Source organism: Typopeltis vanoorti, chromosome 14, assembly GCF_054136105.1.
Source record: "Typopeltis vanoorti isolate ZY-2024b chromosome 14, IOZ_Tvanoo_1.0, whole genome shotgun sequence".
NCBI classification, from domain to species: Eukaryota; Metazoa; Arthropoda; class Arachnida; order Uropygi; family Thelyphonidae; genus Typopeltis; species Typopeltis vanoorti.
Genome location: NC_143562.1, coordinates 98,429,650 through 98,445,386, shown reverse-complemented (window position 1 = coordinate 98,445,386; position 15,737 = coordinate 98,429,650). Strand labels below are relative to the sequence as shown.

Sequence of the window (15,737 nt, the reverse complement as noted above, 5' to 3'; positions counted from 1 at the left end):
ATGAAAATCTTTGCTCTGCAACAAAATTACTGGATTTCTACTGCTGAATAAAGCCATTAATTTTTAGTTTAATGTGTTTAGTTTTAATTAGTTGCTCAGTATATTTTGCAATACTGATATATTCCTATAAGCATAGCTAATTTATTCAATACAGTGGATTTTATTTTTAGAGTGTATTTTATGTTTTTGTGTCAATAAATAGTTTCATTAAATACTTTTGTTTTCAATAAAGTAGTTTTTCAGGTTTTCCTTTGATTTCCACTTTCCTCAACCCACCCCTGTTACATATTTTGTGCCCTCAAAGGGGAATGCACCCCACAGGTTGAGAATCACCACAGTAGGTTATTAAGAGCATGATCTAAGAGGTCTGTCTCCGATCATGTTCTTAACACCCTACACCAAATTGATTGGAAAAGTACTTGTTCTTTATTATAAAGAACTTTATTTATAAAGTACTTGTTCTTTATCGGGTTAAAACCTGGTATGAATGGAAATTTAAAGAAGCCTATGAAATTCTGATTAACCACCCTAATGTTAACAATAACAGTTGCATAAAAATCCCAAGAATTTGGATGGCACACATTCAGTCCGTTTAGTTTTCCAGCAAACCTAACTTTAGGACTCGAAGCAAATTTTCAGCTTTTATTGGCTGAAACCACTATCCATACTAGTATGTTGTAATTTATATGTATACTTATATAAGTAATTTTTTTTTTTTTTTGCATGAACAATGTTGCTCTCCAGCTTAATTTAATTTTGTAACCTAATAGATAATGATAATAACAGGACTCTAGCTTTAATGTAGTAAAGGGTCTTTTTTCCCACCAGTGGTTAGACCAATAGTTTTAATGGTTGATCAGTAACTTTAGCATACCATGTAGATTGTAGTGCAGCTTGTTTCTTTGTATATATGTGTATACTCCAGATGATGACCTTAATGTGAATGTCATAACTTTGAGTGTTTATTTTGGTTTATATTAAACTAAAGTTTTACTCTAACATGGTAGTTGTTTCCATAATTTTCATCATGTATATAACACTATCAGTGGCATCGCGTGCCCATTTCGGTTGGGTATGTTGTGTGGGTTATGCAACTGGAGCTACAAATATGCATGGGCGTCCACAAAAAGTTTTCTGGGGGGGGGGGGGAGGAGAAGCTTGGAGACAAATAATTACAGCAATAAATTTTTATAATTATCGATGTAATTAAATAATTACATCAATAAATGTCTTTTAGCATTTTTTGATGTAATTATTTGTTGATGTAAACTATAAATACATTATTTACATTTTACATTGATTTTAATCATCTTTAATTCTTGGAAAAAAAATAGTATTCGGAATTAACATAGTTTTTAACACAATTTCATATATAAAAAATTTACCGGCATATTTTATAAAAACTAATTAATCCCAAAATCCTAAATCAAATTATTTCAGTTTAAAAGCAAAAACATCATAAAACTAACAAGTAAAATAATATTAAATTACATACACTTACTTTTTAAAAATGTATTTTTCTGTTTAAATTTGTTTCTATAAATTTACAATTCATGCTTCAGTCAGTGATTCACTAGATACAGAGGGCAAACGAACACTGGTTGCTGTTCACAATAGTTCACATTTTTTTCACAAATCAGAGAAAGATGAACCCAAAACAGTAACACATGCTTTATTGCTGCAATAAAACATGTGTTCTATGGCTACTCGGCCATGGGCAGAAACAGGCCAACCCTTAATAAAATTTTAAGACAGAAAAAGCATCTCATGGTCGAGGGTGTAAGGTTACATATCTCCATCACTTTTACGATTATAATTTGTGGAATTATATAATTGGGGGGTTCCCCGTTCCCCCCCCCCCTCTGTGAATGCACATGACTGTATTATTGCATTTTTATCGATGTATGAAAGGTTTGAGAGCACACAGCGCATCAGCACTCATTTTAATTGGTACGATGCAATTAATTGCAAGATAACTTTGAATACTTCTGTAGTGGGGGAACAATCGCTTTTATTAGAATATTTATTAGAAAACAACAATGAAGGAGAATGCTATATTTGAAATACTCAAAGATGAAAATATGTGAACCATCATTTATAATTCGTGAGAATAGGAAATGAAAGGAAAGAATAAGTGTGAGTAGAAATACTTTCATTAATGCTAAGGAAATTTAATAATTAACATTTGTGATATGTGTGTCCTATAAGTTGCTGGGTAGAGTGAATAGCATGAGCCTATAAAGTCTAGACATGAATAAGTGAATTTATAATGGCATAATTAAAAAAAAACTTACAAGGAGACAGAGAGTATGGTAGCAATAAATATGGTCTGATGGAGCAGCCAATCATTTCGTAAAATTTGTTGTCTGTGTTAAGTGTATTTCTCTGGTTTGTGTATATTTCGCTCCATTTTCCAAGGATTTTCTTTTGTTTACTGAGACATAACATCTGATCATTATTGGAATTATCCACACTTTCGGGAATCCTACATTCATTAGTTTTTTTTTTAGTATCAGCAGTTCGTCTGTCTTATCAATCTCATATCTGCTGGTATGCGAGATTGATAAGGTATACAATTAATGGTATATTGTAGATCAACAACGTCTTATAATACACAGAATACTCGTTGTTTCCGGACACTAGAATAAAAATGCCTGTATACCGTCAAAAAACTTTGCAACTTCAAAAGATGCTATACTGCATAGCAAGAGAAACATTTAGGTTGTTTTCTCCTAACATCCACTTTCAAATTTTCAGTTACAGAAAACATGTGTAACAGCTGTTTGTAATACAGCCATCATACAGAAAACACTCAACTCATGACAAGTGACAACATTCAACTGGATTGGTTGACACAATAACCGATCACAGACGCTAGGTGCTGGGTGAATTCAAAATGTTAGCTCACCTAACCACGCCTTCTCAGTGGTTTAAAAATACTACAACACTAAGAATTTGACCTGCTGTGCCCTATTTCCATATTTTCAAAGGGTGCAAAGGTGTATGCATTTTGAAAGCACACCTGGGCTATTAACCTGAATGTCACGCAATGTTTACACATCGTAAAGTACCCTCTTCACAAAGCACTAATGCTTCATTATCCTCATGAAGAGAGCAATGAAGCATTAGTATATTGTGTTTAATTTTAGGAATCATGCAAAGTCTGCAAACAATTAGGGGAGTCTTTAATGGGAATAAATGCAAAAATATAATATCAGTGATACTGATATTTCATGGATGGGCACCGCACACTTGGAATATTCGCCCCTGAACACTACATATTGTATTGGTGGAGCCGTACTTCAGGAAGTGGATGAAATTCGGGATTTTGAAGTGATGAAATAATATCAGCAGTGGACTCAAGTTCCAGGGGCACATTGCACATGTTGCAAAGACTGCACATCGTATTGCTGCTATGATAAAAAGTACACAGATGCAGGGATAAGGTGGTGGTGCATTTATATAAGGCATCGGTCAGACCACATATGGACTATACTGCTTAAATTTGATCACTTTGTTTCATTGTGATGTGGAAACACTACAGAGGATCCAAAGATGAATAGCCAAAGTGATATCAGGCCTCTGGAGTGTTGGTTATGAAGTGGATTTGAGAAAATATGGATTACAGAGGTTGGTTGAAGTTACAGAGGTAGGAAGAAAAGAGGAGACATGATGGAGACCTTCAAGTTAATTAAGGGAGTCTATAAAATTAATACAGAAAAAATTATAAAAAGAGTGGATGTTAAGATGGGAAGAATAAGAGGCCATCTCTGGAAGTTGTATAGAGATGTGGTGAAGAAGGGAGTGGGTAGATTTTTTATGTGGTAGCTGTTAGTGAGTGCATTGTCAGAGTGCACTGTAAGTGTAGGTAGTATAAATAACTTCAAAGCTCTTTATGATAGACATGCTGCTGGTTGCGCAGGCCTCCCACAATGAGTCTGTTGATTCCAAGGAGGTTACCAAATAACTTAATTTTTATTTTTTATATTGACTTCTAAAATATTTACACATATACAATAATCATCTTGAGTGAGTGACATTCCAACTTATAATTTTACAAAATTCAGCACGAAGTGCTGCATTTTATGGTTCATTTTCTACATTGGATTTCAATTAAAATTTTTAATAATACTTTTTTGCCTCTATATTATGTATTTACAACACATGTTCTTCTAATATGTTTAACAATGAAGATTATACAGAATTTTTTGTATAATGAATAATAATAATAATAATTTTCTTTAAAAAATTCAGCACTTTTTATTTTTAAAATTATGATTATATTGTTGGATCCTATTGTTGGATCCTACTTCTTCTCAATCTATACTTTGGATCCGACATGTTAATCACTACGATGTTCTTAAACAAAATAGAAGATTGCTAGTTAATTTCTAATTCAAATATAAAGAAAATTTATATTTAAAGACTGCGCCACTTTATATCTGAATTAGTTCAAGAATTGAAGATAAATCAACTCTCAACTACCCCTCCTTTATATGTTGTTATTATATATACTGGCCAAGTATAATTAACCTACTTAATTCACCCGCTTTGGTTCGAATATTTTATGAATGGTGCAGTAAAAGAGATTCAGACAAAATACAACTTTTGATTAACAAAACCAAACATTTAATTTTAGAATCACAAATTTTACACTTAAGATCAAATCACTAATTAAGTTATTATAAACACTTCAGCCTTTCTGATAATACTGTCATACAAACTCAGACAATGGTAAATTTGTTATCTCTAATACAGTCTTCTCACAGTTCCTTAAGTTCCAAATATAATAAAATTGCAGTAACACCTCTTTACAAGCAAACACTTTTAAATTTACACTTCAGCTAATCTTCGCAATAGTTACTGTTAGCATAAGGAAATTCTAGGATGAAACACACTCTCATTTCTGCATAGGAATATTAATGGTTGGAATAATCTTACCGATAATCTTCTTTCTTCATCAACTTACACACAAACACTTTTTATAATCGTAAACACTTTTAACAATAAACAGCATTCATTAAAATAAATCTTCTAAGCATTAACTGAATTAATTCACGGTCACAATACACATAATCAGACGTTCTTGCATGAAGAACTACTGATCACTCATGAATTTAAAGTAACACGATAATTCCTTAACTTTAGATTTTATATGCACAGTTGTTCACTCCTCCGGCATTCAATTAACTCTTTAGAAACTATAATTCTAAACACAGCCAACGGTAAACTTCAACTTTACAGCCTCTACTATTCTCTCGTTACTCCGTACTATGCTTAAAGATTCCGTGTGTCCTTGAAAGGTCGGCCCTGAAATTAAATCTCAACTCTAGTATCACTATTCATTCAGTAGTCACTCAGCTGTCTTCCGCAGCTATAATTGTTATTCTACAACCCATTAGCTAATCGTTTCTCGACTAGTAGACTTAAAAAAGCTGCTTGAGTGACTTGCCAACTCTCTAATATCGCACTCTGATTCCCCGAATGCTGAATACTCCGATTCCAACGGAATGCCAATTCACTCTGTCTCTGTTTCCTTTCTATCTTTATTTTCAGTGTTCCTCCTTTATATATGCGTTCTTCCCGCCTAAATTGTTCTCGTAATTTTTTTGACTAAAACTCTTTTCAATAATTTTCAACATTCTCCCCACGTGCTGTTCCAAAAATGTGCTCGCTCACTTACATACATCTCCATGACAACCAAACAAAATATAATAAAATTGAGCTATTGCATAACGTTAAACTTCTACAAATAGGAATAAATAGAGAATATTTACATTTCAATTAATGCACAGTTAAATTATCAAATACAAGTTCTTATAATATTAATATAGTAATAAATAAAATAGCTTAATAATATTTAATACAGTCTTTTCATTATTAATACATATCTTTGATTAAATAATTAAATATTAGACAAAATTAAGGTAGTTATATCAATATTAAATTATAAAATAAGTTATTTACATTAAATAATGTTTACAAGTCTAGCCTTTGTGATCATGTTGGATTCTGAACCAAATAATAATTACTCTAATCTCTACATAATCAGAATCCAACAATATATTATGTGTTTACACACATTTTGTCCTGATTTTTTTTAAATGGAATTCATACAAATTTTCCTTTTTTTTTTGTATAGTGTATTAATAATAGTTAAGTTAACAAAGCAGGAAATTATGACCAACTAAGGAGTATACTGAGTTCCGTGGAATGGGATCAGTTGCTGGATGGGAAGAATATCGGCAGTGCATGGGAAGCATTTAAACAATACTTAAATGATGCGATATCAGAATGAGTCCCAAGAGTTCAAAGAATAAATATGGTAGCAGTCAAATGGATGTGTAATCTTATTAAGATTAAGAAGATTATTAAGAAGTGCCTGGTAGCTTGCTCCACCTTTGCCACGAGTTGCCTTGGTGTTGCACTACTTACTGGATAAGATAGTACAACACTATATTTAGTCCTGAAGATATTTTCAGGCGCAAACTTTGTTTGCTCTCACTGGGATAAAGGATTAAACTAAATCTATTATAGTCTAACCTAGTGATAAATAAATTTTCAACATCTTTCTCTAAATCCAGAGTAATTTTTAAAAAAGGTGATAAACCTTTTGGCAACTCCCATAGGCACAGATGACTTGCTACTGCTTCTGCCTGGTATCTCCAGCTCTGGGCCTGGCTCCCACTGAAGAGACCTCAATAAAGGTCGAAACTAGTCTGGGTAGATGGCCAATCCCTTTAATGCATAACAGTATACATATCCACATAGGAAATGTGTTTTGCATTATGGGAGATACTGGGTTAGAAGTGCCTGGTAGCTTGCTCCACCTTTGTCACGAGTTGCCTTGGTGTTGCACTACTTACTGGATAAGATAGTACAACACTATATTTAGTCCTGAAGATATTTTCAGGCGCAAACTTTGTTTGCTCTCACTGGGATAAAGGATTAAACTAAATCTATTATAGTCTAACCTAGTGATAAATAAATTTTCAACATCTTTCTCTAAATCCAGAGTAATTTTTAAAAAAGGTGATAAACCTTTTGGCAACTCCCATAGGCACAGATGACTTGCTACTGCTTCTGCCTGGTATCTCCAGCTCTGGGCCTGGCTCCCACTGAAGAGACCTCAATAAAGGTCGAAACTAGTCTGGGTAGATGGCCAATCCCTTTAATGCATAACAGTATACATATCCACATAGGAAATGTGTTTTGCATTATGGGAGATACTGGGTTAGAAGTGCCTGGTAGCTTGCTCCACCTTTGCCACGAGTTGCCTTGGTGTTGCACTACTTACTGGATAAGATAGTACAACACTATATTTAGTCCTGAAGATATTTTCAGGCGCAAACTTTGTTTGCTCTCACTGGGATAAAGGATTAAACTAAATCTATTATAGTCTAACCTAGTGATAAATAAATTTTCAAAATCTTATTAAGCAAGAGATTCGTAAGAAAAGAATGATGTGGAAGGAATATTGTATGCATAAGATCCTTATGCATACAATATTCCTTCCACATCTATTATGAACATTATAAGCAGCAGGCTAAGTCACAACTGTGGTACAGAAAGCAAAGCCTGAGTATGAAAAGAAACTGGCTCTGTGTGCTAAAGACAACCCCAGAGATTTCTATCAATATGCTTCAAGTAAAAGAAAGAATGAATATGAAAGAATAACTCTTCTAAATCCAGATTGCATGAGGATTACAGATGCAGAAGAGGTTATTCACCTAATGAGTGCCCATTTTGTTAAAAGCTAACAACCTTGTGTACGTGACATTGAGCTCGCTGCTACCTCTTCACTGGATGAAGAAACGCAGGTGTATGAGGATGAGGTATTAGAGCTGTTGCACAAATTGAATAACAATTCAGAAATAGGGACTGATGGAATATCAGCATGTGTGCTAAAAGAGTGTTCAGCTGAATTGGCTATTCCTTTGACCAGGCTGTTTAATATGAATCTCAGAACAGGGAAGATTCATTAGGACTAGAAAGAATGTGTGATAATTCCATTGAATAAGGGGGCGCGAAGACTGATGTATCCAACTATCGACCAATTAGTATCCCAGGAGTGGTGGTCAAAATGAAATATTGGAAACTTTAAGTAATGCAATCTGGGATACAATTTCATTATCAATTCGTAAATCTAAATATTATTCCATAATTTTAGACTGCACACCCGATGCAAGTGAAACAGAACAAATGACCATTATTATTTGCTTTGTTTCCTGTGACAATGGAATTGTCAAAATCAGAGAAAACATTTTAGGTTTTGCAGATATATCAGATTCCACAGGACGTGGTTTATGTGCAACAATAATAGAACAACTGGAAAAATGGAACATTCCCATTGAAGACATGCGAGGTCAAGGGTATGACAATGGGGAAAATATGGGCTCCAAAATTTGCTTTTGAACAAAAATCCTAGAGCATTTTACGTGCCATGTGCTGCTCATACTCTAAATTTAATCATTAACGATGCAGCCAAAGTGAATGCAGCCAAAGAATACAATTTCTTTTCCTCTTACAAACGTTGGGCAATCCTTTTAAAGTTCGTAAAAAAATTAACATTGAAACAGCCATCAGAAATATGATGAGAAGGTAAAATTAATGCAATCCACCCTCTACAATATCAGTTAGGAGAAATTTATGATGCACTTTTTGAAATTTTAAATAATAAAATTTTAATAAAGAAAATCGGCATGAAGTACAAACATTATGTGCTAAATTAAAGGACTACAAATTTATTTGCTCTCTTATAACTTGGCATGATTTACTTAACAGAATAAACCTGTGAGTAAAATGCTTCAAGACAAAAATATGAACATTACACTTGCTTTAGAATCTATCGAAAACTTAAAAATATTCTTACAAGAGTATCAATCAGACATAAAGTTTAAAGAAGTTCTAAAAATGGCAAAAGAACTGAGTGAAGAGGTGGATGGACAACAAGAATTTAAAACTGGTACGGAAGTTTGACGACAAAAGAAGACACGACAATTTGACTAGAAGCATCATGACGAAACGTCACAGTCGCCAGAAGATAAATTTAGAGTGAATGTGTTTTATACACTTCTAGACGTTGCAATGTGTTCGTTAATAGAACGTTTTGAACAACTAAAAACATATTATGATAATTTCAATTTCTTGTATAGATTACTACAAATTAACAACGAAGATTTACGAAAAAATTGTGACGATTTGGTGATTCTCTTGATGGATGGCGACAATAAAGACGTAAATGCAATAGAATTATATATGACGAGTTATGTGCTTTACAGGATATTTTTTGGATGGATAATTTAAATATTCAAAACCTTTCGATATTCTTAATTTTATTGTGTCCAATAATTTATCTTTCCCTAAACTTTTCAATTGCTTTAAGAATACTATTAACCTTGCCTGTCAGTGTAGTGAGCGGTGAACGTTCCTTTTCCAAGTTGAAATTGATTAAAACCTATTTAAGAACAAGTATGTCACAAAAAACGCTTGTTAGTTTGGCGTTAATAGTGAAAATTATATATGTGTGGAATTAGACGTTAAGATCATTATTTCTAATTTTGTGAATATGAAATCAAAAACCCTAAAATTTTTAATTTAAAAAATTTCAAGTATATTTATGCAATTTAATTTATTTTCTGTTATTCTGTAAAGATGTTATTTTTTGAATACTTATATTATTAAATGTTCTAATTATTTCTGAATTCTTTTCTTATTTTCTCATCTATCTTGAGTTTCTTTTATTGTCCTAAACGATAATTCCACTTATAAAAATTATTAAAAAATGTTTACAAGTTACTAAGAATTTAGTAACTTGCAAAATGCAAGAATTTTAAACTTCAGTTCAAATAAATTTTAACTTTAAAATTCATTTTAATTTTGTTAGCAATTCAGGTCAGTGAGAAGGCTATAATCCCTGTATCATTATATTCAACAATTAAAGTGAAGTGGCTTTATCAAAATTTGCTTTAACTCTTGAGAATTTTTTGAATATTCGGGGTTTTAAGATTATCCTGCCTAGTCAACACCCCTGGTTCGTTACATTTAGCGAACCAACGTGTGGCTGTTCTGCCAAAATTTATTTAAGAAATTTCAAATAATTAAATTTTTATTATTGTAAAAGAACCACACACGCCCGGATCGTTACAGGAGCATTTAGATAGTAACTGCATGCGGGCGACAAAGACCCTAGCACCGGTTCTGATTGGAATGGATTACCATTGAATGTTGCGAGTGCAAGGCAGTGTGAATGAATTCAAGAATAAGTATGATAGCTGGTGTGTGTGTAGTATGTGGCCTTCCTTGATGAGTCTCTGACTCCCTAGAGATATGTATTAATAATAATAATAATACTTACTGTAAGTGGTAATTTATAGCTGTGGTTGAATAAAATTATATTTTTATAGTATTTATATAATAACAATAAATTATATATATTTACAATTTTTGCTTTAATGTATTCAAGAGCTGTAACTACAGCACTTAAAATGTAATAAATGGATTTTTTTTCCCTTTGTGTTGATCTCGGTTGAGATGTAATGTCTGAAGTTTGCATCCTCGAAGCTTTTTATTAAGCTCATCTGAGGATGACACTGGTTAGTTATTGCTTCTTGGTTTGATTACTGCCTTGGAAGAAGGCTGATGTTTGATAAGTCTGATATTCCTACAGCCATAGGAGGAGAACACATGCAGGGATGCATGCACGCACGTGCGTGCGTGCTCTCTCTCTCTCTCACACACACACACACACAATAATTTGGAATGTCATGACATGTCACTGAACTGGAAAGCCTGAACTAATATATTGTGTTTCATTAAGTTTGTAAGGAGTGTAGGGTGACTATTTCTTGTTAATAGTATGTCCTTAAGACTCTTTTCAGGTTACTGTAGTTTATATTCCTGTATTCAAAAGACAGTTTATTTAGCATATCTGGGATGAAGAAGCTTCGAATATAATAATCACTATGGAAATGCCTTTCTATAGTGATTATTATATTTATATGTGATATAATTAGTTGTCTAAGGTTTTGTTATACAGTATGTATTTCTGGCTGTCCTGTAGCTGGCATTAAAATAATATTTAAGCATAGCTGCATAGTGACATAAGTGTTTTGCTGTTAGTATTTAAAGCTGGTATTGTCTCTTTGTTTGCAAAAGATCACTTTTATCATTTTGTACATTAATAACATTAATCTATTTAGTTTGTAGTGTGCACAGAATGCATATATTGTTATAGCGTATCTTAGTATATTTTGGCATAGGGTTCTGTATATTAGTGTTTTTTTAGGCATGTGGGAACTATGTCTTTTAACCTGTAGAGTTTGGCAGTTATTGTTTGGAGTTTGTTTTGTAGATGGTTTATGTGGCTATTCCAGTTCATATCTGCATCAAAGTATATTCCAAGGTATCGTATTGTTTCACCCAGAGTGATGGTAGTGGTTTTACTGTTCTGTGTGTTTTTTTATGTTGGATGGTTATATATATATTATCAACTAGTTGAGTGTGGGGATTTCTGAATATAATTAATTTTGTCTTATCTGAGTTTATGTGTATGGAGCTTTTGGTGAGTCAGTCAATGAGCAATTTATGTCATACTGCATATTTGTTTCTGCAATGCTTACATTATTATGGACGATGGATATTATAGCCGTATCATGCATTGGAAGATCCTGACTTTGAGAGAAAGCTGGTTAATATTGTGCATATAAATGTTGAATAGAGTTGGGGAGAGAACAGCTTTCAGTGGCACTCCACAGATTACTGGTAGCTCTCTACTGTGGTTTGACCTGATACATGTGATATGTTTTCTATTTTGAAGGCAGTATAAACCACCTGTGCAGAGTCCCATCAATTCCAACATGGCAGCTTTTCTAATAAGATTTCATGTGTGAGTGTGTCAAATGCTCTGCATTTGATACACTAATTACAGTGTAATTAACAGCATTGATTTTTTGAAATGAGTGCAGCATGTATACATGTTGCCATGAGTGCAGCATGTATACATGTTGCCATGAGTGCAGCATGTATACATGGTAGAATGTAGAGAATATGTTTGTGCAGAGAATGAACAGGAGACAAGTGAAGGAAAGCATAGGTCATAAATGTGATATCCTGTTGAACTACAAGTTCTTGGTAAATGAACTGATGAGCTTTTGTGTGATAGTGTATAATTCCCATGATGAATATTTGACTCCATGGAGATCTGGCATTAATAATAATAATAATAATAATAATAATAATAAAATTTTACAAAACGTTTCCATTACTCTCTTAGCTACGTTTTTATATATACACACAGCTTAGCTTTCTTTCATTTTTCTCAGGGTCCTCTAAGTACACATACAGACTTACTTTGAGGAACTTTTGATGTGATTTTTTTTTGTTTCAGAACTGTCTGTTAAGTTTGTTTTGAAAACTGTCTGTTGAAGTTTTTGAGTCCAACATAAATTTCTGATTTTTTCTATCCTGACAACCAACTTCTCCACATTCCTCCCTAGATGAATCAGTTTTTTGTTAGATTCTGATAATGAGTCTCCAAAGTTTGTGTTCTTGTTTTCCAGCTCTGGCAGTTTTCCTCAATAATGTTTTATTATTATTATTATTATTATCCAGGCCTCCATGGAGTTAAAAGACTCATCGTGGGAGGTCGTCCTTAGGAAACACAAAGTTTATCAAACCACTCCTTGAACCCAATGACCATTCCCGCTTCAACCACCCTCCATGCAAAGAAAATATGTTTGCTGAATGGAAATAATAAGTGACTAATGCAGAAACTGAGCATCATAGATATCAGTAAGATAGCAGGTCAAGGTGACCAATTCCTATCCTTGTGATGATGATGACTTTCATTAAAGTAAGTTAGCACAATGGTGCAAGTGTGTGTGTGTGTGCCACACAGCCAAACAATTAGGTTTATTAATGTATGGTGGTGCAGTTTTGTAGCATGAAACACAATGAATAAATTAGTGAACATATGCGAAACTTGAATAAAAGCATATTGACAGTCATGTGTACAGCAGAAACATAATTTAGAAAATTGTCATACTTCATTATATAAATGATAAAGTATATTTTTAAGAAAACTGAAATATGATACCTTCTAAACAAAAGAAAACGTTCTTCACCTCTTCTTTTGGAAAACCTTCTGCCTAAAAAAAAAATTACATTACATTTAAACTATATTTCATGTATATACTTTTATAATACATGCATACATTAAAATAATCAATCATTTTACTCCATATACATAATTTTTAATTGCAATAAAAAGTAAAACAATTTTCAGAATACTATCCTGAAGTCTGTTAATTTTTTGTGATCCAATATTAAAAAACAAAAACAAAAAATAATAACAGTCAAGTCTAACATATGATTCATTTAACCCATTCATTGTTCATGTTCAAAAAACCCTATAGGCAATGAATTCCACATTCCAACTATCTTCCATGCAAAACAAAAAAAAAATAAATAAAAAATCCTCACGCCTTACTTACCACCTCCATTTATAACTTCCAGAATGACCTTTTCTCCATTCACCCTCCTCTTGTTCTACCATATGAAAGAATTGCGTGTAAACACTTTAACTCTGTCATCTCTCTCCTTCTTCTATCTATCAAACTCTGCAGTACACACATCGCCAATTGATCCTCATAGCTAATATTGTACAGTCATGATATCATTTTTGGTTATCTGCCTTTGCATCTTCTCGAAGGTTAATTTATCCATTTCAAATTCCAGTGACCAGATCTGAGCACAATGTGATTGATCAGGGATTTCTACAATGGAATCATCACAACTTCTATCTCTGCTAGTCAGTATTCTTCTCAGTATTGTAACAATTCACTGGGTTGGTTTCACCACCTTTGAAATATATCCCCTAAAGTTCTCCTTTTGGCTGGAGAGCAGATAAGCTAACCACTCGGCCAACCAGGCCGGCAGATCAGATTCATTCTCTACACGCACGCACACACGCATTCACTTCCTCTTTGAGCATGAACCTTTCTCATACTCTATTCCTCTGTCCATTTTGACCTTCACATTGTTATCATCTGAAGTATACACATATATACAAAGAAACAAGCACTATAATCTACATGGTATGCTAGAGTTACTAATGAACTGTTAAAGCTATTGGCCTGACCTCGGGTAAAAAAAAAAAAAAAAAAAACCCTTTATTAGATCAAAGCTAGTCCTGTTATTATTATTATCTATTAAGTTACAAAATTAAATTCAGCTAGAGAGCAACATGTTCGCACAAAAAAAAAAATTACTCATATAATTATGCATATATGAGATTTTACTAACAGAAAAGCAAGAAAAATAACATTTTAGATGGTCGAAATTAAGGTTTTACTTCAAAAATAAACATAGTGTTTTAATTTACTTCCCTATGTGTGGTTTAACTTTTTGTAGTATTTTTGGTGCGTATTGAGAGGGGCAGAAAACTCAGAGACTGCCTGGGGGCAGTCCCTGAGTTTTTTGCCCCTTTCACACCACTGTATATGTAGGTATTTTAGGGTATAATAAAACTTTTTTCTTCTCTATCCATTTTTTTTAAAAATTCTTTGCTGGACCTTACTTAATAGATATACCTCATATTTATAAGTTTGTTTTTGATACTATCATATTTCATCTGTCCTCCTTCAGGAATCTAAAGGACGACAGATGAAATATGATGATAGATGATAAAGGAGGACTTCGAAAAGGCATTGAACTGCATTCTGCATTATTTAAGTTGCTAAGCAATTTAAATAATGCAGAATGCAGTTCAGTGCCTTTTCGTTCTAACCAGATTTTCCAGGATGAAGTTCGCTTTATCTTTGGCTCAACAATCGAGCTTCATTTTAATAATAGAGCATAAAAGCTCTGATTTGTTTCTTTTAAATTTTCAGTTTTTATCATTTCTGTTAAAACATATGTGACAGGCGATACTTTAACTTTTGTTTTATTATTATTATTATTCAGGATCTGGTATAAGAACAACTGCTGCAGAGGATATAGTTGAGATATTTAATGAGTAGCCCATAAAGGTCTTTCATTCTTGTGAATGTGACATCATGGAGAGTTTGAGAGCAGCTGATGATGAGGAAGAGAGAGTAACTGTAAGTGAGCAAGAGGTATATAAATAATTGAGCAAATTTGATGTTAATAAGGCTGTAGGAACTTGATAATATATCAATATTTGATAATATACCACATATTTTGAAGGAATGTGCCAAAGAGTTGGCATCTTCCTTGATATATATGTTTAATATGAGTCATGCACTGGGTCATGTTCCAAAGGAGTAGAACAAAGGCCAGACTGTGCCATTTCATAAAGCAGGTGATAGAATTCACGTATCAAATTATAGGCCAATCTGTGTGTCAGGTCTTGTGGTTAAAGTGCCGAAGAGGCTATTGAGAAGCAGGATCCAAAATTGGGTTGACAACAATGGTATTATCTTTGATGGACAGCCTGAATTTGCTAAAGGGAAGTCATGTTTTAGTAATCTACTTACTTATTACAATGAAGTGCCAGCAATATTCGACATGGGAGATGCATACACAGCAGTATACTTAGACTTTGCAAAGGCTTTTGATAGATTACTGCATGATAAATTGATAGTCAAACTAGAGCAGATGGGGTTGGATATTAGACTAATGCACTGGATTGGAGACTGGCCGTTTGTTAGGTATCAACAAGTTATGTATGGAGGAGCAATATCCCAGAAGAGGAAGGTCACTAGTGGTGTGCCTCA

General features: G+C 33.2%; 1 protein-coding gene across 2 annotated transcripts in view; it reads right to left on the bottom strand.

The window, feature by feature from the left end:
* LOC150099795 (alpha-2-macroglobulin-like protein 1) overlaps positions 1-15,737 on the bottom strand; it is a 1,007,775-nt gene that overhangs the window by 325,505 nt on the left and 666,533 nt on the right. For both annotated transcript variants that reach the window (XM_090403789.1, XM_090403790.1), the window contains exon 21: positions 13,097-13,148. In XM_090403789.1, the coding sequence (XP_090259915.1) occupies positions 13,097-13,148 (52 nt within the window). The remainder of the gene's footprint in view (positions 1-13,096; positions 13,149-15,737) is intronic.